This window comes from Peromyscus leucopus, chromosome 9 (genome assembly GCF_004664715.2).
Source record: "Peromyscus leucopus breed LL Stock chromosome 9, UCI_PerLeu_2.1, whole genome shotgun sequence".
NCBI lineage: Eukaryota > Metazoa > Chordata > Mammalia > Rodentia > Cricetidae > Peromyscus > Peromyscus leucopus.
In genome coordinates, this window is record NC_051070.1 from 20,751,613 (window position 1) to 20,779,321 (window position 27,709).

General features: G+C 39.9%; 1 protein-coding gene across 4 annotated transcripts in view; it reads right to left on the reverse strand.

The window, feature by feature from the left end:
- Scel (sciellin) overlaps nucleotides 1-27,709 on the reverse strand; it is a 97,245-nt gene that overhangs the window by 61,272 nt on the left and 8,264 nt on the right. For all 4 annotated transcript variants that reach the window (XM_037208341.1, XM_037208340.1, XM_037208342.1 and 1 more), the window contains exons 2-8: nucleotides 21,061-21,122; nucleotides 20,253-20,367; nucleotides 17,017-17,076; nucleotides 13,004-13,072; nucleotides 9,221-9,259; nucleotides 7,915-7,986; nucleotides 6,473-6,538 (exon numbers count right to left, since the gene is read on the reverse strand). In XM_037208341.1, the coding sequence (XP_037064236.1) occupies nucleotides 6,473-6,538; nucleotides 7,915-7,986; nucleotides 9,221-9,259; nucleotides 13,004-13,072; nucleotides 17,017-17,076; nucleotides 20,253-20,367; nucleotides 21,061-21,103 (464 nt within the window). In that variant the 5' untranslated portion in view covers nucleotides 21,104-21,122. The remainder of the gene's footprint in view (nucleotides 1-6,472; nucleotides 6,539-7,914; nucleotides 7,987-9,220; nucleotides 9,260-13,003; nucleotides 13,073-17,016; nucleotides 17,077-20,252; nucleotides 20,368-21,060; nucleotides 21,123-27,709) is intronic.

Genomic DNA, 27,709 nt, shown 5'->3' on the forward strand with positions numbered 1-27,709 from the left:
ACTGAATGGTTGAATCACCGTGCTTAAATCACTTTGGGCTCAAAAGTCCTTCCTTGTGTAACTTCTCTCCTTTTCAACAAGGATCGGTCCCCCAGGTCCACAGAGGCTTACCATGCACATCAGATCCCCCATAGGATGCTGATGCTCTTTGTGTGACCCCACACTGGATCTTGCGTTGCTGTTAGACTGGTTATGTCTGTAGTTTACACCTTCAGCTATCACAAAGAACTCCAGGCTGCTGTGGCCCCTCAGGGTTCTAGTACATGAATTTTCCATCATACTCCCAAATGGCGTCACCTGGACACACAAGCTCCCCCTATGACCCTTCCTCTCACAGGAGCCCCCTTCCACTTTTCCCCTGTGAGTGTGCCCCATGTGCATGTGGCTGCCTTGGGAGAGTCTCAGCAAATCTGTCAAAGCACCAGCCAAACTAAGCTCAGTGTGCTACTGCCACCTAGTGACGACTTTTTCCCTGGCCTCCACTAATCTTGAACACTACAGTGAAGACGGGGTAAGAGAAGAAAGGAAGACATGGAAGTCAATGAGAGAAGTTGTCAGCATGAGTGGCACTAAGTGTTCGTAGAATTATGATCCTTTTGTTGTAAAAGGAGCACGGAGCCCTCCTCCAAGACTGAACCCACAGCATGCCCCTCCAAGGGTCAATGGATCCTCAGATATGAGGATGATCTCTTCCAGAGAGGGCAGTCAATGAGAAACACCTGCCAAGGGGGTGATGCCAGAACTCATGGAGACTTCTGATTCTTGGTACATAGTCTGGCAGGAACTTCTTCACTGGAATGTCACCATCCCTCCCCTTCACAGCTCTACTTAAACCTTATGCAGGTAGCACTTCAAGAATCCAACGAAACTTTCTTACCTAATGTGGAACTAAGAGAACAGGATGGTATGAGTCAGAAATGAAAATCGTGAAGAGAAATCAGATCCAAACACAGCATGAGAACTCCAGCGTCTCAGATATGGGAGAAGATAACATTCAAGACAGAAAGGCTGGATGTCCTGAGGGTTGCTAGAATGTAGAGACTAGAATAAACAAGATAAAACAGATTAAATAGCTGAGCCCAAACAACAAGGGGGATTCAGGATGAATGGAGGACAAGCAAGTGCCAGGAGCTCTGTTAAGGACCTGGCTCATTTTTCTAAGATAACACAAAATGATTTTAACTGTTACTTAGGAAGATGAGATGATTTGATTACTACTTTTTAAAAATAAATATAACTTTGCCAACCATATAGAGGGGTGAAGGGTAGATATAAGGTTGAGGGAAAGAGGACTATTAAGAGATCTTCTATTGTCCTAATCTAGGAAAGAAATGATTCAAAATGATATGAATACAAAGAGACACACGGATTCAAAAAGCATGTAGAAGACAGGATGCCAGCATTGCTTATGCACTGGGTACATGTGGTTAAGTAGGAAAAGGTAGACAAACATCTTTAACTTTTGTGATGGTTAATTTTAACTGTCAACACAAGCTAGAATAATCTGAGCAGAAAATCTCAATGAGGGATTTCCTGTACTGAATTGACATGTGGACATATCGATGGGAAACTGTCTTAAGTAAGTTAATCAATGAAGGAAGACCCAGCCCAGTGTGGGAGGTGCCATTCCCTAGGTAAGGGATCCTGAACTGTATAAAAGTGGAGGAATCAGGATGAGCACAAACAAGCAAGTGAAGAGGTCTGCATTCACTGCTCCCGCTCTTTATGATATAAAAAGCTGTTCAAAGTTCCCACACTTGACTTCTCCACAATGATGAAATGTAACCTGGAATTGTAAGATGAGATAGATCTCCTTCTCCCCTGAGTTGATTTTCTCAGAGTATTTTTAATCACAGCAACAGAAAGAAACTAGACTGTATTTCAAGGTACCAAATGGCTGGAAAATTTGATGATGTTAACTAAGGTAAAAGATTCAGCAAATTACAAATATCGTGAACATGCTGAGTTTCCAATTATTTTGAGACATTTAAGTGAAAGCGTCAAGGAGGCAGGTGACTACCCAACGAAAATCAGAAGGGAAGTCTGGAGGAGCAAGTGGCTTTGGGAGTCCTGTCGTTGACACTGCTGATGAAGGTCAGAGCACACCATCTGGAGAGAGGAGACGACGGCATTGAGCTTTAGGCACATCAGCACATAGTGATTTGACATAGGATTGTGAAGAAGAAAAGGTAACCCAGGGAGAATGGTTTAAAAGACAATCTAGAAAAGGGTGTGGGGGCCTTAGTGTGGTCATGAAGGGGAAGTCTAGCTATGTAGCATGAAAGGGCAAGTCCTTGCAGGACCTGCTAGATTAGCATGGGGTTGTCACCAAGGCCACCATGACCTTAGGGAGCCCTGTTCCTAGGAGCTGAAGATAACAGAAACCAGCAAAATACAGATGGAAATCATTGGCAGGGTAAAAAAGAGAGAGAATGCCAACTGATTGGATTTGAAGGCTCTGCCCAGAAAATGTCAAAGATGATATTTTTAAGATGAAAGATTTGAATAAAGAGAAAACAGGAAAGCAAGGGCTTGGTCCTGGGGGCAGGAGAACAGACAGATGAATGTCATAAGGAACAACTAATAAAGTTAAAATTGTTATTCAGTTTTGATAAAAATGAAAGGAAAATATTTGTGCTGATGGCATCAGATAAAACTTCAGAGACTATAAACCTGCTGACACATCTTGATAATTCAAAACACTGTGCTGGTTATTTGTGTTTCAAAACATTTACAAACCAGTAAGTAGTACACTGATCACAAGAGGACCGCAGAAGTCAGTGGGAAAAGGGAGGGGAGTCTGCTTAAGCGAACTTTACATGCTGCGTCCTATTGTGATGAATTAAATCTGTCTCTTTAACATCCATCCCAGATGAAGGGAAAAGCCTTCCAACTTCTCAGTTTTGCCCTCTGTCTTGTTTATCTGAACCCTTCATTTCAAGACTAATGTATATGGAGCAGAAAATTATCATTTTTTAGAAAATTTTCATTTTATTTTATTTAGTCTTAGAAATTTTAGTTTGGAAATTATTGAAACTAATGCAAAGCCATGAGTAACAGTTATATTATTCAAACAATTAATTTATCATGATTTATTTTCAAATGTGAGAATCTTTTATTTCTTTTAATAAGAGTAAAACCATACAAAATTAAATCTTTTACCCAGTTCTATTGTTGAGCCTTAAAAGTTCCTTAAAGCATTTCAGAGTAGTGTTTCAAAAATTAAAATTGGTCTTTGTGACATTCACATTTTCTTCTGTACAAAACATTTTGCTTTATTGTTTATAATTTTGTTCATCATTGGTTTGGGGGATTTTGCATATAGTTCAGGAAAGGAGTTCAGACTTAGCTATGGGAATGTTTGTTACAAGGCTGTGAAAAACTCAGAACATATGAGGGTTTTGGTTTGTTTTTGTTGTTCTTTGGTTGGTTGTTGTTTTGTTTTGCTATGCTTTTTTTGAGACAGGTAAGTTTTTATTTAGCTATAAATGTGATGGGGAGGTAGTTAGTTTTGTTTGAGACAGGATTTCACTGTGTGGCCCTGGCTAGCCTGGAACTCTCTATGTAGACCAGGCTGGCCTTAAACTCATAGAGATTCACCTTCCCTTGGCCTTCGTTAATAAAACAGGTTGAACACTTTGTTCCAGTTTATGCTGTATTAAACACAAGCTTTCAATCCAAACACAGCTGATTTTTGATTTCTTGGCTAGTACGTGACAGGAAGGGAATGATCTATAATGTGAAAAGTTGCAGAAAGGTCTAGGAAAAAAGACTGGAGAGAGGCTGTCTCTTGGAATGGTGGTGCAGTCTGGAAATCTCAGATATAAAACAACATTTCAGTGACAGATGCAAAGGGAAAGCATACCTGTGCAACGAACAGAAGACAGTGAGGGAGGCAGTCAAGGGGACAGTTCTTTGAAAGAATTAGCGAAGGAGGAGAAAGAGGAGAGGATCCCAGTGCCCTAGCCAGAGATAAAGAGAAATAAGTGTAGCATTATGCTTGTAAGGTGTTAAAAATCATAGTCCCCTAGTTTTATCTGTTGATGACCTATTTTTGTTTACTTTGGTCCCTCTGGGGTCAGAGATCTGTTTGTACAGCATTCACTCCTTTATGTCATTAATAATTGCTTCCATTTTTTCAGTATTTACTATGAAGTCTTCCCATCAACCTTGGGATAGGTATATAAAGATGAGAAGCAGACACTGCACTCCTACTCCAAGGAAAAGCTCTTTACACCTAAGTCCTTATACAGTCATTATCCCCTCCTGCCCTGAAAGCTCAGGGAGAAGCCCTCAGTTTAGGCAGTGTGCAAATAACCCATGATTCTAAAATGGGAGCAGAGAGCTACATTGATCAATGAAACCTAATGACCTCCTCATTTTCTTAATTCTAGTGCTGTGTATCTGATCTAGGTTCTTTTTCCTAGGGAACATTATTATTCATTTCATCTTCCACACTGAACACATTCAGCATGTTGTTGAATTGCTAGGGCTCTTAGCCAGCTCCAAGCAAACCTATACCCACAATCTCAACATGTTTTGAATGTATGAGACCTTGACTAATGACCAACCCTTGCACATTTTTACAAAGTTATAGGATCATTTGTCCATTGTAATAATAAGTTATATTAATACCAGAAGGAAGAAGAATGAATCAAAATAAAAAGTTATTTTGGAAATATCTAATAAATACTTGTAACAAAAATACCATTTGTTGCCTATCAAAGAAAATTAAATGATTCTCCTGATGCTTGGGGGTATGGGAATACTCTAATCAACATAGGGAAATGTGGGTAGCTCCATGAATACTATCATCTGTAGAGCAATTATCTAGTAATACCCTGAGGAAAAAGGATGCTTTAAATATGCTTTATATACTTGGCAGTTCATATAACTGGAAGTCACCCACAGATATGTATGCTTAAGAATAAAACATTTTAAGATAAAGTGGATGTTATTCCAAATTATGAGTATTCAATATGTTCTACAACTTGATCGACATGCCATATCTATATATAAATATATAGAAAGAAGTAGAGTTGGGTGTGGAAAGTAACTTAATTTCTTTGACCAACTAAAGTTGATTTATATCTTTACAGATCTCACTTAAATTATATTAAAGTTGAATTATAATATTATATGTTAAAATACATTTATATATTATTATATATGCTATATATTATATTATAAAGTTGGGTTGTAATAAATTATATATCCACATATTTCTATCATTTAGAAATAAAAGAGACACTGGAAGCCTGTGTGGCAGATGAACCTTTAGAAAATATCCCACAAACAGTTTCACAGTTGTAAGCAGGACAAAATACCACTGAAATATGGAAACACTTTGGTGAAGATGTTCTTGGCTTCTGACATGGAAAAGTGTTGGATATTTGAATACAAAGCTGACCTGGTCCAGTGACCCCTCTTCCCTCCTGTGTTAGTGGCGACATCCACCACCGGAATTCAACACTTGTAGAAGACACTTCTCTAAAAACCCAAACACAGGCTGCATGTTTTGTTCACTGAGAGAGCCCAATAATCCAGAATGATGTTTGACATGTTGATTCATCTATTGAATACTTGCTGAATTGTTGATATGTCCTGCATGGACACTGTAGAGTAAGGGATCCCTCAGATAGTCTATCATTTTAATTATGTGTCTTCTGAAAAACAATAAATAAATAGAAAACCCTCGCTTGTCACTTCCTGTGACACAGGGAACTTGCCGCTCATATCTCCACCGGTCAACTGGGCTCATCACAGCCTGGAAGCAGATGGACTCACAATGGAGCCCCTGCTTGAAATCATTTCTCCCTCTGTCACTGTTACAAGCTGAATTGTGTCCCCTAAAATTCCCACATAGAAGTCTTGACTTGTTCCTACTGAGAATGTGGCATTATTTGGAGCAGGGTCTTTTCGGGTATTGTAAGTTAGTATAGTGTCACACGGGAATAAGATGGAGCTCTAATCTAATAGATCTAGTGGTCTGAAAAGAAAAGGAAATTTGGACTCAGCTACAAGCTCAGGAAAGATGGCACAGGGAGATGAAGGTTGGCATGGAAATGACACACACAAAAGCATGCCTGTTCAGACTAGGGAATGTCAGCGATTGCCAGGAAGCCAGCCGCTCCTGGGGAGAGCAGGATTCCCTCACAGCCCCCAGGAGGAGACAGTCCTGCTCACATTGTGATCTTTCACAGTGAGGCAATAACTATCCACTGTCTGTTCCACTATATTTGCAGCACTTTGTCACGGAAAACATTGCCACTCATATAGGCACCTCAATTCTCACAGCTTGTCATCACGGGTGCTGAGAAGCCTGACCCCCAACTCCCACTGGGCACTGTCTTCTTCAGAGTTCACAAAACTGCCATCAGCTTATTCAAAAGCATCCACAATTACATGCTGTCAACGACTAATACATTCTTTCATCAGTGGCATAGCAATTACCGCTGACACCCTCCCTTACCTTCTGCTTGCTCCGGTGCTTGGAGAGGCATTGTGACCAGGAGGAGGTGGTGGGAACCAGGACTGTCTGTTAAGAAATGACACCAGTCATAACCATAGCATGTGGATGGCTGATCCCACCCCACATCTGGGGGTGGGAGGGCAGTTGATAGCTCAAAAGGCAACAAGGTAATTTTACAGGAAGCCTTGGAAATAAAATGAACACTATTTCGTAAATGGAATAAGAAGGATCCTATACTTCAGGCTGTTCCTCCCCGCCCCGCCCCCACCCCCGCCAAGTGAACTGCTTTTTTTTTTTTTTTTTCATTTCCTTTGACACCAAACAATGTGGACATTTTCCGAAAAAGTAAAAAATGGGGAAAGAATGGTAACTGTTAAATCTGGACTGCAGGTTTGTGTGTGTTCATCACATTAGCCTTCCTCTTTTTCTACCTCTCTGGTCCAATTCACAGTGGCGATCACAACTTTATTCTCTAGTTAAAACATGATGCTTACACTGTAAGATAGAACACTCTGACAAGGACATTAAAACAGAAGGGAACACCACAGAAGGCTAACCTCGGCTTCAACATCTGCCAGAAAGATGGCCTTACAGTGCAAGGGTATAATTTCAGATTGTAGCTGTAGCCAAGACCTCTACTGAGAAGTCTAAGATGGAAAAAAGAAATGGAGGCAGTAACACAGGCCAGGGAAGGGATGGCGAGGCTAAGGAGGCCCGGAGCACTGGCCAACATTCCCAAAGTAAAATGGCTTGATTTGCTTAATGCAAGTATCACCAATTGACATGACTTCAACCTCGGCATAACTTTATGCTGAAAAATCCTATTGTGTTATAGACTACATTTCCTTCATCCATTCCTCCATTGCTGGATACCTAGATTGGTTTCCACAGTTCAGTTCTTGTGAGTAGTGCTGGAGTAAACGCTGGTGTATTTGATTGTGTTTATTTTGGCTTTAAAAAATTAAGTTCTAAGTATTTTCACACAGGTATGTATTGTCCATTGAGAATATTTCTATCTGCACCCCACTACCCTCCATCTATTTACCCTTTTCCCCCATTTATCTGGGATATTTTGGCTTAGAGTCCTTTGGGTTAGTACTTAGGAATATATTGGGTCATGTAGTAGGTTTATTTTTAGTTTTATGAGTGACATAAAACCATATATGTCTAAAAGAACAAAGGAAACAGAACAAGGTCTCCAGAAAGGGCCTTGACTCTGCTTTCAAGTAGAATTAGCCTACTGTACAGAGCAAAGGAGGACGCTATGGATGCATGGTAATGTGTGATTATTCACTTTTCAAGTTAAACCACATCCTTAGCGCAGCTCTATGGAAGGTTACTTGAAGTAACATAGCTCTTAACATCAAAACTCACCACCAACATCATCTAGAGGAGCTTGGAGTATAGCTCAGCCAGAGGCAGACACAGGGTACCCATCTTACCTCTTTTTCTTCCCAGGGGTGGTGGCAGGTGTGGTCGCCATGGTGTTTGCATTAGAGGAGCTGGCAGCTGGCCTGTTTAATGAGCAGAACAGATCAACACCTTCTTCCAGCTGCTTCGCCACTACCTCCCCACCTCTGAAACATAATCTACTCATGTCCCAACCTACTGTCAATCCACAATAAAACATCTCACTTGAGGACTGAAAAGCAGTAAGAGAAAAAACACTCTTCCTTAGTTCACCTGTCCTGGACACTATCAGGCTCTCACACAGCTGGTTAAAGGATGAAGTAACTGGCTGAGAAAGCCGTTAACACCTGGTGTGGATTGTGTGATGCTCAGGCTAATCAGTTGTGACATACTATAGATTGGCATTCTCTTAATTTCATTATTTTGTTGTGATTGACAGACTTATACTGGGTTTTTGCTTAGAAATATGATCTTAAGAAAAAAATTGAACAACACACATTAGTAATCTCCATTTGGTATTTATTCTCTGTTTTGGCATATATTCAGATCCTCAAAAAAAAAAAATGGCAATGACCCAGAGCCTGTTTTATACATTAAGATTTGGATCCAGCATGTAAAGTATTTTCTCTATAAATACAATTTTTAAAGGTAATTATGTTAAAGCTCATCTAATTTGTGTTGCTTATAAATACTAGGGGAATATGCCAGGGAAAACACATTTCATAATGTCCTGCTTTCATGATTCACTGGATTTGCATGGAGGGAAGAGACATATAGGTGAGGGGTATTGGGTAAGAAGGTGAGGTATGGAATGAAAAAGAGTTGGTTGCCTGAGAAATGGGGGGAAACACAGTCCATGTTTTACGTTGTTGGGGTTTTATGTGCATAGGTGTTTGGCCTGCATGACTTCTGTGCACAACTTGCATGTGTAGTGCAAGAAAAGGCCAGAAGAGGGCGCTAGATTCCCCAGAACTGGAGTTACAGGGGGTTGTGAGCTGCCATACGGATGGATGCTAGGAATCGAGACTGGGTCCTCTGAAAGACCAGCCAGGGCTCTTAACCAACTGAGCCATCCCTCCAGCCCTGAGTCCATGTTTAAAAATAAGACTAAAGGCATTGATCTAAACTTTAACGATATTTTTAGAGTGATGGTCGGTAAGCTTTTTCAGTACAGGTCCAGGAAGAAAAGCACTTGATCCTTTGGAGCCTCGGCTACTAACTGTGCCTGTAACACCACAGGGCTAGGGGTATCCCATGACACTTTGGCCCGAGGGTGGTAAGGCTGGATAGCTTTTAAATGTACACAAGGAAACACACATCATTTAGGAGAATACTTACGTCTTGGTTGCCTCTGGTGTCCTAAACGTGGACAGTGTTCTGGAAGAAAAAAGAAACAGCAGCACAGTTTCAGCAACCGTAAAAACCTAGTTAACCCTTCCTTTGTCTGTGCTTGTCCAAGAATTAAAGTTACGAGGAAACGCTAGAGGCTACTTGAGAGGGAGAAAAACATCACTATTTGAATAAATTTGGTGAGACGCTTTCATGGTCTCTAAAACCTCCTGTACTAAATCCCAAGGTAGTCTTTTTCTTCAGAAAAAAAAAAAACCAGTATTATTAAAGTCAATGTCTTAAGATTCTAGGTTTGATAATGTCAAATGTAAAATTCATAATCACCACCAGAACATCTTAACAGAGATGTAGATGAGGTAAGAATAAGGATCCACAGTAATGGATCCTCTGGGTTTGTAAGCCAGGCAACATTTTGTTCTACCATGAGCAAAATCAAAGGTTTTTACTTGAGAAACATTGTTCTAAAAATATAGAGGGTAATATGGTCTACACAAGGCTTGTACCATATCAACCAGTCAACATTCCAGAACATACAAATAGGGGATTCAAGTGCCCACCAACCAAAGAGGTATTAACACTTAATGACTTCCAAAAGGTCAAAGTTTTCTTTAAGAGTGCAGTTCCCCCAGGCGGTGGTGGCGCATGCCTTTAATCCCAGCACTCAAGAGGCAGAGCCAGGCAGATCTCTGTGAGTTCGAGGCCAGCCTGGTCTACAGAGCGAGATCCAGGACAGACACCAAAACAACACAGAGAAACCCTGTCTCGAAAAAAAAAAAAAAAGAGTGCAGTTCCTGGTAGGTTGACAGTGCTCCAGTAGATGACGTCACACCCAAGAGTACATGGGCAGCACAAACCTGACTCGGGCTATACAAAGAAACAATAAAGACACGGGGCTGGGGTGGGGTGGCTACAGAGATGGTTCAGCAGTAAAGAGTGCTGACTGTTCTTCCAGAGGATCTAGGTTCAATTCCCAGGACCCAACATGGCAACTCACACCCTCTTCTGACCTCCTCCAACATCCAGGCATGCACATGGTACACAGATATACATGCAGGCAAAGCGCCCATGAATATAAAATAAATAAAAGTTTTTTTTCAAAGAAATTGGGGATAAGAGGTGGATCTAGGAGGAGTTAGAGGGGGCGTGACAGTGAATATGATCAAAATATATGCATATATGAAAGAAATTTTCAAAGAAATAATTATATATGTCTTAATATAAGGTAAAAATTTACAGAAATCCATTAATCATGATTGAGAGGTGTTAGGTAAATATAAATAACTAACACTTAGAAAGGATTATATTTGAGCCTTTTCCAAAGTTCGTGAGTGCTGATACCTATTCATTAGTTGGTTTTCCAAGCTTTGGGCCTTAACTATCATAGTATCAGCATTTCTGTCTGACCCTCATACACAAAACAGAAGTTTGTATAAAAATTTAGCTTATCAAACATCTTCCAGGTCTCTTTCATGCTTCAACAATTTTATATCTAATCATTTTTTTGTAAAAAAGAACTTTTCTATGTGTTACATTCTACAATATTTGAAATTTAGTAAAAGGGGCTGATGAGCTATCTGGACATCACTTTGAATTTGTTGTTCATCTTCCTGACTCAATGAGATCTTAACCCATTTTTTTCATATTTTTATAATTCAATGACAATACTTCCTATGTTGGTAAAAAGGCATTAATGAAATATTTTAGTGGTCTTTTAAAAAATTTATAGCATAAATGATCCTTTGTGTTTGCCTTCTTCGAGCACATAGAAGCCACATTTACCAACTTAAATGGTCATTAAGTTGGGACCACTTGACTGGGTATTAAAGAATGTGGACAGAAATGTTGTTACCATATCCAGACCTCTGTAAAATTCTCTGCATACAATTTATGCTCTTTCTTCCTCCTCCACTACAGTTTTGGTGCCTATGAGTTGAAGATGACAACATTAAAACATGGAAAGAACTTGGCTGCCTAGTCACTCCCTGGATACTAGACTGTCATGAGTCAAGCAATGATCTATTGTGTTAACCATTTAGATTTGAGGAGAAGGAAGGATGGACTAAAAGCACTCCATCTTGACAAATTAGTCGACTTAGGTTAGGCCCTAGGAGAGAACTTACCGTTATTATTCGGTTAAATGAACATATTATTAAATTAACTCCTTATCGTTATAACCATACATTACTGCATCTGAGAAGCTTCTGTTTTCATCAGGCAGTGGTTGACACAGTGACTCACAGCTGTAGCAGATGATGATTAACACAGAGACCCACAACTGGCCAATATGCAGAGAATAAGAAACTGCAAAATGTTCAGCTCTAAATGTAGTATATGTACCATAGTCCCTCCTCCCAAAGCTCAAGGATCTCCTTGCAGAAGAGGGGGCATAAAGAGTGCAAGATAAAGAAACAGTGGGTGGCTACAAGGAAACAATGCATTCTGGGCACAGCAGGGCAGGTGTGCATATACACTCACAGCAGTTGTGATAGCAGTTGTGATGTGCAAGCCCATACCAGACCAAATCCCAGCATCTAAAGATGGGATCTGGGCACGAAGTCCCACACCTAGCCATGGAGCTATTGGCAATTGTTATCTTCATGAAGAGGGGGGGAAGGAGGGAGGAAGGGAGGAAGGGAGGGAGGAAGGGAGGGAGGAAGGGAGGGAGGGAGAGAGTTTTCTCTAAAACTGTGCCCCCCAATAAGTTGACCACATTCTGGTGGAAGACCTCATATCAGCACAAATTAGTCTTGATGGGAAAAAAAAAACAGGACATAAAGTTGAGTGAGTGAGGTGGTTTGAATGAGAACAGACCCCATAGGCTCATATGTTTGAATAATTGGCCCTTAGTTGGTGGACCTGTTTGGGAAGGATTAGGAGGTATGGCCTTGTTAAAGGAGATGTGTCACCAGAGGTGGACTTTGAGGTTTCAAAACATGAGAACCACTCCCAGTGTGCTCTCCCTTCCTCCTCATGGCTGTAACCAAAATGTGAGCCCTCAACTGTTCCTTCACTTTGGCATCATGGACTCTAAGCCTCTGAAACCAGAAACCAATTAAATGCTTTCTTTTATAATTTTCCTTGGTCATGGAGCTTTATCAAAGCAATAAAAAAGTAAGTGTGGGATGTGGTGGATCTGGATGTGGAATGAGAGAGAATATCATCAAAACAGATGGAAGGGCAACATTTATTTCAAAGAAATAATGTTTTAAAAAAGATCCAAGGGGAAAGATTTACTTCCACAACGTAACACTAGGGGGCTCCCTAACCTAGTCTATTAAAATTAATCTCCAAATTAGCTTCAGGATCTTTATTTTTCATGCCACACATTACTTAAACTTCTTTAGCACAATTCACGTTTCTAACCTCAATGTATATATTTACAAGTAGTTTCACAGAAGCTGCTGATTCTCTACCATCACAGCTGAAGAACCCATGACCAGAGAATAGGGACTGATATTCCTCAGTTTAAATTTAACTGACAGATTCCAGGCAGGGCCTGTCTTACCTGTACTCAAAACTCATACTCAAATCCCAATCTTTCAAATTGACCTACTGTTCTCTAAAACCTAGACCTCTGGGAAAATAATACATCTAACTAAGATTCTGTGAGTTGAGGAGACAATTCGGTCTTCAGAGGCTTCTCCTCCTTGAGATATAATAGCACCAGTGGAAAAAAATACTTTGGTAAGCACTCCAATCCCTCTGCACATCATAACACTGATGTTCACACACGGGGGGTTTAAAGCACTGAATTGGTTCACAGCACCTCACCTGTCCAGCGTGTCATCAGATCTGTACCGGCTAATCGTGGCCTTTGGTTCATTTCTCTCAGTTATTTTCCTGTAGCAACATAGTTACCAAGAGACAAAATTAGCTGATAAAACTTATCATAAATTCGACAAAATTTTGACCTATTTAGCTAGGAAGGGTACATGTTAGCAAGGAAAGACCAAGTTGGCACACAGAAATCTTCCAAATTTTGACTTAGATAAAATAAATTTGAGACAACTAAATTCCCACTGCTAATAAATGATATGTCACTGGTTTCAGTGATTTTTCCCTGCTTTCATAAATCACTGAAGTGTAACATATTCACACTGAAGCTGAGGATATCTGACACTAATGCTAACAGTGACTGATAAGTAGGGTGTGCTCTTCTGGTGTTGCAGGTTTCTACAGAATAGGAACATCTTATCATCAGGTACGCTTTGCCCAGTTTCGTTAGATGCCATAAGCCCTCTCAGGGGGCTAACTCCTAAAATGTTTTATTTAACATTCAGCACCATGGACAGGCACAAAACCCAAACACTTGTGACAGAAAGAGCTTAGAAGGAACAGAAAATCCAGAAAGAAAAGGAAAGAAGGGCGTGAACGATGAAATGATAGATGTGTAGAAAGGAGAGCAATGATAGAGGTGGTCAGAAGAGGAACGAGAAGAAAGAAAAACAGGAAAGATGGAGAAAGAGGAAAATAAAGAGAGGAGGCTGGACATTGAGAAACATGACCAAGGAAGATGGAATGGGTCAAATAGAAGAAATCCTGCTTAATGCTTCTCAAAGTCCTATGACCCATGAAGAGCAGGCTTTGTGGGAAATTATGGTGTGGTTTATTGTGTTTGCATTTCTTGGTTTAATTTTTAAACTCGGAGTACTATATTTCTTTTAATTGCAATTATTTGGAAATAGGTAATATACAATGCATTTTGTTAACTAAAAATGCATCTACTTTACCTTAAAGGGACAAATTACAGACATACATCCAAAGGCAAAAAGTGCTTGATGTTATATAAAAAAAAAAGAGAATTCAGGAAAAATTCAAGGAAGTTATACATTGAGGAAACTGCTTTTTAACTGCAGGAAGATAAACAAACATGGCTGTTTACAAACAGACATGAACATTTACAAATGGACTGATGGAACAGTACTGTGAAGGCAAAAATGAAGGAAAGAAAACTCTACTATATTTCTCAAGTTTTGAAGACAGCTTCTAAGTAAAGTCATGAAGCAATAAAAAAAAAGACCCTCTTTTTTGTAGCAAAATGGCAGAGTGCTATCTACTGTGTGAAAAGTTCAGATTCTCCTCTCAACATCTCAAAACAAACAAGCAAATGCACAAAGCAAAAACATAAACAATTTTATAACAACAGCAACAAAAATCAGGCCATTCACAAATGCCATCACTTTAGATTTTGGTTGGCTTTCTTCTTCCTGGGTCTTAACACAAAAGCAATGCTTCCTGAAGTCCTGTGACCTATGGAGAGCAAACTCTGTGGGGACTTATAGCATTATTTATTATTGCTTGATCAACTGGACATGCAGGACCCATAGGAAGGTGACCACTGAACTTTGCTTGGCAAAATGGTCCTTCAGGTTCCTGCTTTGCAGAGGAAACTGCCAGACATTCTACAGGACACAGAGAGAAGTGACTGAGAGACTCTAGGTCTGTGGGTTGAAGACAGATGCCCCAACTTTACAAAGGAACTTTGGATAATTGTCCAGGCTGTCAGCTGTCTCTGTCTACTCTCACAAGACTCCCCAAAGTTGCTTGCATCCTTTTCCCATTTCTCAGGTAATATTACATCCTTCTGAAGTCTTTGATGAAGTTGAAGACTAGATAGTTGTAATTTCCTTAGTTATGATAAAAAGATAAGTTAGATATGAAACCTTAGACTCACAAATATAAGATAGATAGGATATCTTCTTTAATTTTGCCAAATACAAATAGACTAGATATTATAAATAGACTAGCTATTGTAACTGTAATTCTTCCTTGATAATTGTTTTGTTATATGTAATTGTATATTTTAAAGTTAAAACCTTCCTTTTTGAAAAAAAAAAGAAAAAGGAGAAGTGCTGTGGATGATTGATTGATAAAAAAAAATGCTGATTGGCCAGTAGCCAGGCAGGAAGTATAGGAGGGACAAAGAGAGAGGAGAATGCTGGGAAGTGGAAGGCTGAGACAGAGAGAGATGCTGCCAGCCGCTGCGATGAGGAGCAGGATGTAAGGTTCCGGTAAGCCACGAGCCACATGGCAAGGTATAGATTAATAGAAATGGGTTAATTTAAGATAGATGAACTAGATAACAAGAAGCCTGCCACAGCCATACAGTTTATAAGTAATATAAGCATCTGAATGATTATTTTATAAGTGGGCTGTGGGACTGTGGGGGCTTGGCGGACCCGGAGAGAAACTCTGCAGCTACTGTTACTAATGATAAAAGTTTAGTGTACTGCTTTAGCCAAAATGCTGACCACCAGTGCATGAGTTCAGGAAACCAATATTATTTAAAATGTAAAGTTAACACAGATGGCACCAAGGTCCTGTTATACCGAGGTGCACTATGGGGAAGCTGAGAAGATGGCGCTTAGTCCTCAGTGCCACAGTTTAAAATGGGAGTGTGTGTTCTCCAGTGTCCCAGAGAAATGCTATTTAAATGCATAGAACAATTTTCCTTGGTTGTTGGATTCAAATAATCAGTGTCTCTTTGCTTGGTGAAATGAGGACCCACTGTAAACTAGGTGACAATCTCCAAAACAATGAAGAGTAAGGTGAAGTCACAGATGGTGAATCCCTAGACCATAGGACAGCAAATTAAAATTTCTTCAGAAAAAAAAAAAAAACTCCATTGAAAAATTGTTTATTGCTGGGCGGTGGTGGTGCACACCTTTAATCCCAGCACTCAGGAAGCAGAGGTAGGTGGATCTCTGTGAGTTTGAGGCCAACCTGGGCTACAGAGTGAGTTCCAGGAAAGGTGCAAAGCTACACAGAGAAACCTTGTCTCGAAAAAAAAACGGAGGGGGGGGGGAATGGTTATTATACTGATAGACCAATATTTTATTCTATAAAATAGAATTGTTTAAAAGTACTTTCAAGGACAGTAAATCAGGAAGTGGGGCAAGGGACAATTTAGAACAAGTATGTGGTATATATGTATAAAATGTCACAATGAAAATGATTACTTTTGTACTAACTTCAAAAAGAATTAAAAGCAACAGTTAATCTGTTGAGCTAAAAGCTGACACTAGAGACACAAAGTGGTAAGTTAGGCACCTTTAGAACAGGTCAAATTTATTAAAAGATTTAAAATGGTTAAGAAAAATTCACGAGTATAAGATTCAAAAGTAGATACATTTCCAGGTGGATGTGTAGTTATTTTATTTTTAATTCACACTTCCTTACCAAAGACTCCTTACTGGTATATAAATACAAGCCACTGCACCAAGTGAAACTTGACTGTAATAAATATTTAGGTTCTGCTAACAGGTGTGGCTGTTGCTAAGCTTGCGAGTACAAGCATGTACCAATGAGAATGTTATCTGTTCAATGGATCTGAGACTTTTCACATCATTGTGATTCCTCATTTTATCTGAATTTTCCTATTGATTTGCACTTGTCAATCTCCTTAATAATACAGACAAGTCAGCATTTTGCCATAAGTCCATGGTATTCATGAAAGAAATGTGTTGTCCCACATAGCACATGAGCTCTAGAGCTACTTCTGTATTTTTAGTCTTCTCTGGGCATGTTCTTATGAGAGCCTTTTCTCTCCCTGTCAGTGCGGTGGAATGAGATGATTTATGAGCCTCCTTCGAGCCATAGTTCTGGGAGCTGACACAGGACAGTTTTCTGGAAGAAAGCCCTAATGATATTCCAGATTCTCCTTTGCATGTGTATGTGTTGAAGAAAGCCCAAGGCTAGCTACAAGTACTCATCTGGTTTGAACAAGTTCTCTCTCTAAAACCTCCATTTTTGTTGTAAGTGATGTAATTGTTGGAGACACTCACCTGTCCAAGGCATCATGGGAGTTATGCCGGTTGAGCACCGCTCTGCCGTAATTTTCATCTCTGCAGAGAAAGACCCAAATTAAGTTACATCAAAAGTTACCATAATGTTTGCTAAGCTCTAAATAAGAGAGACAGGGAGGGAGTTTACAACTTCAGGCGAGGTTAATTTGTTTTACTCCATGCCTAAGAGCATAACCATAACTCTAAATTAACCAGTCACGACTTGCAGGAGCAGAGTAGAGTGGAGCAAGCTTGACAGCACAAAAGGCCATTTGTCCCATGAGAGTTCCACATGACTCAACAATGAGTCAGTACCCTGTTTGTTGTGATTGGTTTTTGCTTTTTGTTTTTGTTTTAAACCAGAGTATAGGAACATAAGACCATTGACTTTATGTGTATTAGTTCTTTCCTACAAGAAGAAAAGACTCAAGTTTTCTATAAACATGCTTCAGGTTTAATTAAGCCTATTATGTCTGCGCATTTTCATGGATTTGACCATTCACCTGGGCAAAATACAGGGAAACAAGTACTAATGTCTCAAATGAGCGATTAATCATTCTTAGATGGAGCCTGTTTTTTGAACCATGAAATGCATGTGCCTTAAAGTCCCTATTAAATGAGGCAGGGGAGACACTGTTTAAGCTAGTCTACAGATGAGGTCATTCATTAGGGATTCTGTGGCTTTCCTAAAGTCACATGATTATCAAGTGCAATTTAGGACCCACGTCTTTGCTTCCTATCCTCTATTCTCTTTACAGTCAACCCTGTGGTAGAATTTTACACATGAGTTTCCAAAGCTTTGTCTTTCTTTCTTTGTAGAGTGGGCACGAAAGTGCAGAGAGCAAGTACCTGAACTTCTTCCTGCCAACCCCCCAGACCTGAAACACCACATTTTCTCTGGTTGGTCTCCATTAACATTACTCAACATTCTGGAACAATGCTTAATAAAGCTATAAAAGAAACCACAGCAGACAATTAAAAAGAAAGATGAGGAGAGAAACTGCAACGATCTAGCAAAGCATACACCCTCAGAAGGCCACCAGGAAAAAGCTTCCCTCTTCCCTGGTATCCTTCTGCAAAACTTAAGAAAGCACAGCAGGCACCAGGCACATTCCTACCTGAAAACAAACGATAACACACAGCCCAGAGCTGGGCCAGTGGGAGCCAGAAAAGGAGCCAATTTCCCCTTCACTCAGCAGCTGCCATGCCATCCAAGCTGGCTTCCCTGGGCCTGATTAGGGAGGCTCGCTTGGCATAGAATCAACATTGTTTCCAACCGTGACTTATCGTAGGCATCTCTACCTTCACCCATCTGTATAAATAACTGGAAGTCAGATTTTATTATGTACATTTGCTATCATATGGCCACTACAGAAAAAAGAGTACTCTTACAGAAGCCCTAAGAGCAGATTTGTGGGAGGGAGTGATTGTGCTCCAACAGTGCTCAGTCTAACAGTGATTGCATCTCGGCACATCACAGTAAGTCCTTCAATAAACAAGGTACAACAGCAGAAGACAACAGATGCTTTCACTACTTATTGCCAGTTATAAGTGCATTCCTCAAATAAGCATGTCGGGATAGTGTGTAAAAGTTAGAGTAAGTATCCCAAAATGCAGTTTCTCAGTTAGGGCTGCCAACATGGAGTGCTGGAAAGTTTCTGCTGTGATGTCCATCCTGCACACTCCAGGATGTTTATCAATACTTTGGATCTCTACTCACTAAGTGTTAGGTGTATACCCCAATTTTATGACCAAAAATATCTTCCAACATTGTCAAATATCCCCCGAGGTAAAATTGCCTCTGATTAAAAAAACACTGGTATATTGGAAAGACAATGGATCATGTTAAAATATCAATACAACCACAAAATAGCTGTGTGCCATTTGAACAAATCAGATAGCTTCTCAGAGCTGTAGATTTCTCTCCTATAAACTGAGATTATAATACCTACCTTTTATGTTTATAAGACTTAATGATACTTCATGAACCAGATTCTAACACAAAGCTTAACACATAAAGAAATCAGACAATGTATCCATAACTATGCATAATTTATAATTCATAACTAATTAATGATAAAGATGGATCTGGGTTACATGAATATCTATCACAAACCTGTTGTGTAATAATCTTTTTGTACACTGTGAATTTTTGTCATTCTGATTGGTTTAATAAAAAGCCAACTGGCCAGTAGCTAGGCAGGACTTTCGGGACAGAGAGAGTGCTGGGAAGAAGAAAGGTGGAGTCACGAGAAGACATGACATGACACGTAGGAGATGAGGTAACAAGCCATGAGCCACATGGCAGCATGTAAATTAATAGAAATGGGTTATTTTAGGTTATAAGAGCTAGTTAGAAACCAACCTAAGCTATCAGCTGAGCTTTCTTAATTAATAAGAAGTCTCCATGTAGAGATTTGGGAGCTGGCTGGCAGGACAGAGAAAGATTTGCTACATAAATCTATGTTGACAATATTACCAGAAGCCTATGGTTATAGTTTCAGATCTTTAAATACATGGCTAGCAGAAGTGATGCTCAAAGCCGGGGAAACTTTGTCAGTGTGTTTGCCCTTAAATAAGGTCGCGTTCCTCCAGCCACCTAGAGGTAGATAGTCAGATGGGCCCGAAATGGGTGGGAGTTTACTGATTTTACTCATGCATGTAGAAGCTTTAGTCATTATTCTACAGTTGTAAATTTGAAAAGTTCCTGGTATGATCAATACATTATAGAGGGGATAAACTGCCACCTTTTGGGAAACTGGGATGTCTTGCTTTCTTTTTGGTTTAAAAGGTGACAAGCATGCTCTCTGTAACCAGCTCACATTCTTTTGTATGTAAATGCTTGCTTTTAAAAGTGCAGGTTGCCAGGCAGTGGTGGCGGCGCATGCCTTTAATCCCAGCACTCGGGAGGCAGAGCCAGGTGGATCTCTGTGAGTTCGAGGCCAGCCTGGGCTACAGAGCGAGTTTCAGGAAAGGCGCAAAGCTACACAGAGAAACCCTGTCTCGAAAAACCAAATAAATAAATAAATAAATATATAAATAAATAAATAAATAAATAAAATAAAAGTGGAGGTTTTCTTAAGAATGTGGTACAACAGATTTATGCTTCCAAATCCTACACAAATTAGACTATGTAGCCAAGTACTTTAGTGGGAAAGGCCTGCTTTTTAGAGGCCATATCTTTCAAACAGAGATACCTCTCATCCACCCATCCACCTTCCCCTCTCCACACTTACTTCTCCTCCTCGGGGCGCCTCTTTATCCAGCTGTTATCCTGTAAGAAAGCCCTTCTTCTGTTCACGTCATGAAAACCCTGTTGTCTCAGGGCAGCCCCCTGGGTGCTCTTCATATCTATCAAGAGAAACATGAACAGCCGTAGGACAGTGAGGCTGAGTGTGGGGCGTTAACCAGAAGGTCTTGAGAGGAGCATCTTGTTGGCCTCATCTGCACTGGTAAGTCTGGTAGCGGGGTGCCCCGGCAAGAAAGAACAAATCCCACACGCCATCACCAGAGATAACAAATAAACCTGCTCAGGTGCCAACTGAAACCGCCAGTGCAGCTCAGGAGGCCCCAGCTGAGGCCCAGAGATGTAGGATCATCAACTGAGACAAACCTAGCCAGGGTCTGGTGGCCAGCCATTCTGCTCAATAGAAATGGGCCTTAGAAACACACTGCAAATTCTGGTGCTGCATTTGATTACACACGACCTAACCCATGAATCTCACAGGCACCAGGGCACAGATCACCCTCCACAAGATTTATATTGATTGTTAAAATTTTTAAATTACAATGACTTAAGTGGAAACTACAGCATTTTTTAAAATGTATTTTAATATTTTAAAGAATTTCCCATATGAGTACTACATCTACATCACATTCCCCTCCCAATCTCTCATTATTACTTTAAAAAAAAAAAAAGATGCCTAACTTAAGCAAAGCTAATAAGGCCATTGTAAACAACAGATATCTATAGGAAAAAAATGTATGATCTATGAGTTGCTTTTCTTATTTTTATAATATTTTAGTAAACATTGTCTGTATTACCATTTCCAGTAGGAGACTTTTTTCTCGAGGAAAAATTCGACATGCTGGATTCTAGTGAGGATCTAAATTAAAAAAGGGGATGAGAGAAAATATAGTGAGGCTATTAAGAACCTTCAAGGAGCAATTTAATTGCCAAGATACAGTTTTCAACAATAGAGGCAAAGCCTACAAGTATGAAAGTGTTACATAAAGTGCCTTCCTAGAATTCAAGGGTATATCTGTTCCAAGGAATTTATTTTATACATGGAAAAATGAGGCCCAGAGTGTTTCACATCCCCAGGGCTATAAAATAAGCAATTAATTAAATTCAGTTTTCAATTAATTCATTTATTCAATCAATAAATGTGCACTGAGTTCCCACACTGTGCCTGGCCCCAGCACAGTGAATCAGACAAGTGTTTGGTTATGGTGAATGGACAGAAAGAGACACTGTGCTAGTCTCCTGGCATAAGAGAAGAGGCCTTTAAGATGGGCTTACTGATTCCTTCTAGTAAAATCAAAGTAAACCTAGGCAACTGGTGTGTCATGAGAAGGGAAGCAGCAAGATGCACAGAAATTCAGATCTAGACAAACACTGGAGATTTTAGACAACCATCCCAGGGGAAATCTCCAAGGTCTTTAGCCATGACCAGCCACCATGATTAAGATTTGAAGGGCTTAATATGATCCCAATCTCAGTTCCCTAGAAGCTATTCATAGTCCCTTCTTATATTTACACGTACATTAAAAAATTATATTTGATGGGAGCCAACATAATTGCTCAGCAGGTAAAAGCAATTGCCACCAAGCCTGATGACCTGAATTCAATCCCCATAATCTGCAATCAAATAAGTGAAAGGAGAGAATTGACCCCTGTAAGTTATCTTCTAGCCTCCACACATGTGCATAAATATCCACAGACACGCATAAGAAATAAATAAATGAAAACAGATCGTGAATGACTATGTTAGCATGACAATTAAGACTGGATGCAGTGTTTGTGTTCATTATTATTACAGTTGCATTTTCTCCTCTTCTTTCTTAAGAGAAGTTAAAATGAGAATACTTCCATGAATCTTAGAAGCATCATAGACCTAAGGCACTGTGCCTAGTCAGTCCTAGGTTACCTTGAAAGTGGGGTTTATAGCTCTAAATTCAGAAAAGTCCCAGACAAATGGGGACAACCAGTCATACTAGATGGGTAATCATGTCTTTTGTGGTATCCATCCCACCAGACAGCATACTGAACTTGAAGGACCATTCAGTCTTGACTAAGAAGTAAATTCTAGGTCCAATTTATCACATTCAAGTTCTACAATCATAGCCATTAACTTTCCCCATCAAACAGGTATAATGAAACTTGTCACTTACTTCATAAGGTTATTACGATGATGATGATTAAATGAATAATGTTCATAAAAAATACCTTGTTAAACTATAAGTGCTGCTCAATACAGTATTATCAGCTATAGCTTAACCTGGAGATTCTAAAGTCCTCTTCCTCCATCTTTTGAAGTCAAAAGCACTTCCATCGGTATTGTCATAGCCATAAGGACACATCCATGTAACCTGGAAATGACTGACTCAGGAGAAAAATGCCACAAAGTGTATCCTTGCTAAGCTTCTTCTTCCTTCCTATCCCTCACTTCCTGCTCCTGCAACTATACCTGCCATAAGTTACAGACACCCAACTTTCCTCTTATGCACTGCTTCTAGGGAGCCAGATACAAGACAAAGACTAACAGCAACAACCAGGGTCACTGCCTTCCTAAGCTTGGAGTCACCCTAGAACCTCACAGCTCAGGTCCCTCATCTACAAATAAGGCAAAGCCAAGCTGTTGTGGGAATCAAGTAAGGACACATGTACAATGTCAAATCATTGCCCAACTCCATTGGAACTCAATAATGCTTAACTTCATGCCTTTATTTTTTCACTTTGGGAAACAGAGCAAAAATAGGAAAGGGAGGGAGAGAGCAAGGAAAGGAGAGTACAAGCCTTGAACATGGGCAAATGGATATTCAGTGAGTATGGGACAGGCCCTGGCTGGCTCATTTGGAGGTTGACAAGATGTGTTAGGAAAATGGAGTAAAGAGAAACCTAAAAACAAGCATAGGGTTATTGAAATGGCTCAGAGGATAAAGGTGCTTGCCACCATGCCTGATGATCAAGTTCAATCCTCAGGATCTATATAGTTGAAGAAAGATTGACTTCCAGGGTCTGTCGTCTGACTTCTGTATGTGTGCTGTGACAAGTGTGACAGGCACATGCACACACACACACACACACACACACACACACACACACACGTACACACAAATGAGACAATACACATCTCAATTATTCACTAATTTTGCCTCAACTTTAGCCCTACTTCTTGGGATTCCTGGCTTACCCATTTCCTATTTCCAAATAGAATTTGGTAAGTTTTTCTTTTTCCTTCTTAGCTGACAAAGACAAAGGAACATCTCAGCTGAATGACCTGATTCTGAGGTAGTCAACATATTTAATATATATTTGATAATACATTTGTAAAGATTGCAAGTTCAATTGTGAGACCAGGAACAGGATAAGTGAAGAAAAGACAATATATAATTATCTGCTCAGTGGGCTGCCTCTTCTGAGAAACTGGGCTTCACTGAGCAAGGCTTAGGCTTTCTCCTTTGTTCCTAGTATAGGATAATGCAGACACTGCCTAGCTATTTCCTACACTGAATCCTGCCTCCAAATTCACATGTTGCACTCTAACCTTACATCAGACTACGGTAATATTTGGAGATAGTGATTTTTAAGAGGGGGGAATTAAAATAAGGCCTTTGGGGTAGCAAGGACCATTCACCTACAAGCCAAGGAAAAAGAACTCAAGTGAACCTGAATACACTGACACTTTGATTTTGGATACCAGCCTCCAAAATCGCTAACTATACTGTAGTAAGCAGCCATTCCAGCTTTGATCTGGAAGTTCCAACCCCCATTGAGTCTTCAGTAACTGTCACGCCTACAAGGCGGGGCCAAGAGATGACCCTGAATTCGACCCAAGATCCGGATGTGCTGCCTCTCTCTGTTCCTGGACCCTGGATGGTGGAGGTAGACCGAGCAGAGTTCTCCAGAGAACACCGCCAGACTGTGACACACCTTCCCCAGACCCTGCAACCTACCTATCCCTTCATTTGTAAGTTATGCCACTAAATAAACCTCTCTTTTAACTATGTGGAGTGGCCTTAATAATTTCACCAATACAATACATTTCTGCTGTCTAGCTCATCTCACACATCTCTGTCTGGTGTTTTATTATGGCATCCCTAAAAAAAACAACACAGTGCTTATGAAAGAAATAACCAAGCTTCTTCAAGGTAGTGAAGTCTTCCAAAGAGCTTTGTGCCACACTGTCCCTAATCTGTGCCCTCAATTTATTCAACTGTCATACTGCACAGAGCAATTACCAATATCATAAACATAGGTTAGTTGAGCCCCTGCTTTGAGGGTATAAGGTATATCATGGACATTATCTCTCACCATCAAACAAACTCTGTGAGGTAGCTATTATTATTGCCAACACTCAGATAAAATATGTAAAGTTCAGGAAGAGTATCACTTGTCCAAGATACTAAGTGGCAGGAGGCAGACTTCTCAAACAAAGCCAACTCTTTTCTGAGCACCCAGCAATCATGTTCATTATGAGTCACTCAAAGACTAGACGGGTACCCTGGAGATAGAGCGATAGGGACATAGTGCGCCTTGGGGGGCTGCCTGACCCACGACATCTCACAAACCCAACAAGTTCTACCCACAATGCATCAGGGCAACCAAGGCAGCCTTCCAAGGAATCATCGATACAGACAAACCTTCACAGAAGAGTCATTTTTGTGTATTCTTGAAAATTATCTGGGTCATAAAACATATGTCAACACAAAAACCTGCACATAAGTAGTCCTAACAACATTTTTGTAATAGCAAAAAAACAGTGGAACTAACCCAAATACCCATCAAAGAGTGAATACATACATAGTTTGGCATATCCACACAATGGACTATTGCTCAGGAATACACAGGACTGAAGTACTGTTTCATGCTAGAACATGGATGAAACTTGAAACAGGCTAAATGAATAGAACCAGACACTAAAGAAATGTGAACGATAAAGGCTCTTAGGAAAAACTAACTTGTGCATTTTAGAAGCTAAGGAGAAGGAAAATGCTGCCAATGGAAATGAGGCTTCTTTGGGGGCAACAATGTTCTGGAATTAGGGGTGATGGGTTACAAACTGGTGAATTGAAAAGAAAACATTGAATTTTATACTTTCAACTGGATAAATGTTATGGTATGTAAGTAAGCTTCCAACTAAAAAAACCCAAACTAAAAACTGTCAGCAGGCACAAGACATACGAGAGCTCGAGGGACAGCCTGATTTTGCCCCCATGGTTTTGCCAGAATAAAATGAAGTAAGATTTTTATTTCACAGGATTACTTCAGGTTGACCAGGACTTATATCCATCCAACCACCGAGGAACATTCTTGCTTCCTGATTTCTGACTCCTAACCAGACGCCAATTTCTATTTTGGGTTTGGAAACAAGAGTCACTCTCTTTTATAGGAAAGCATGAATGGGAGTCAAAAGGGAAATGTCAATCTCATTCAAGATTATGTCCATGTGAATTAACAAGGTGATACAGCAGACTGTGTGACAATAAGAGAATGCAACATTTTGTCATGTTGCATAAACATGTAACTATTGGGCGCTGTGTTTTCTGATATTTCAATTTGTGTGCTATATAACAACATATCATATATACCCTTTTTAGAGTAACATATTGGATAAATAGAATATTTTGTGCATATATGGTAAGTATAGACTATATATAGTTTATTTACAAAACAAATAATGTAAATAGCTATTCCTATATCATTGAACTTAAAATTCAATGTATAGAAGACATACTTGTGCTCATTTAAAACACATAACTCTCATATTATGTTTGCCATGTTTTATGCATACCACTTCTGCTAGCTTTTGGTATGGATATCTTCTGCATGTTGTAATTTGCCTTATTGTCATTGGAATGTTAATGATGCCTACTGGATCTTTATGTGTGTGTGTGTGTGTGTGTGTGTGTGTGTGTGTGTGTGTGTGTGTATACACATCTTTATACGTTATACTTGACCCTTTTTGCTTTATACTTCCCTCCCATTTTGATGGTGATGCCTCTTCTCCCTATTGTATCCCATCTTTGGCTTCTTGTTAGACCTCAGAACTTCTAAATTTTCTCGAATTCTCATAATCTAGTTGACTATCCATGTCTTTCAATCTTTCTGACTACTAGCTAGCTTGAAGTAAAGTATTCCTGGGCAAGGAGCACATTAAGGCTGCATGCTGGCTCAAAGGAGAATGATGAGCTGTGATCTAGCCTCAGGCTGAGACACAGTTGTGACACTCATTAGCCACGTGGACCAAGTCATTACTCTGCCTCTGCAAAGTGGGGCTTAGGTCAGGCTTAAAAGGTTACTGTGAAAACTAAGATAGCGTTCTACAAATTATAAATCACTGTAAATCATCTAAGCTATTATTATTGTCTGAACTCTCCCCTCTCCTTACCAGAGCCTACAAAGGCAACAGATGCCTGGGTTGATACAAACACTGACTAGGACATGTGTGAGAGAACAAGGAGAATTCAAAGAACAATCCCTACATGTATTTGGAGCCAGAGAGCTGCACACCATGGAAGATGCAACAAGACAGAAACTGCACATCCAGAGAACAAGAACAAAATCCCCTTAACTACTTACTCCTAGACACATCCCAGAGGTTCTATGGTAGAGCCCTTGGGTGTTTATACTATATCCAAGCCTGCTCATTAAAAGAGAGGAAGAGGTAAAGGACTGGAAGCTGGTTCAGATGTCTATCTCCTTTAATCGAGCCTTCTGAAGAATACCTCACTACCCAAGCATGAGAATGCCACACCTTCTAGGAAGATGTTAAGTCTGTCTTGTTGGAGTTAGTCCTAAATGTAAAATGAAGAGGCAGTTCTTGTTGTTTTGTTTTGTCTTGTATGTAGCACTCTGTAAAAGACTGACAATGTGACAGTATCAGGATCTTACCCATCCTAGCATGGTACCCAGACCCTGGTGGCAAAACTGATGAACTGAGGATACAGAGCTATGGAAGATGGAAGCACTGGTTACTGTAACAAGTATGCTTACAAATATGCCTGTACTCAGTGTCTAAACATCTTTTGTGTGTACCCAAACATTTTTTATTAGTTAAGTGCCAATTACTATATCCACCATGTGTTTTGTCTGCTGGTAAGCCACTGAATATATAATTGGTCTCATATAATTGGACCCCATAATTTTTTCAATGAATTTTCATGGTCAAAAAGGTCAAGAATCATCACTCTGAAATTCATATTTAGAATGCCACCAGAATGTCAATCAGGCTGGTGATTCTAGTTACTGGGGACCCTGTTTGGACCACAGAGTATGTTCAAGGCCAGCCTGGGAAAGTGAGTGAAATTTTTGTCTCAATTTTTTTTTTTTTCGAGGCAGGGTTTCTCTGTGTAGCTTTGCACCTTTCCGGGAACTCGCTTTGTAGACCAGGCTAGCCTGGAACTCACAGAGATCCACCTGCCTCTGCCTCCCAAGTGCTGGGATTATTGTCTCAAATTTTAAGAAAAA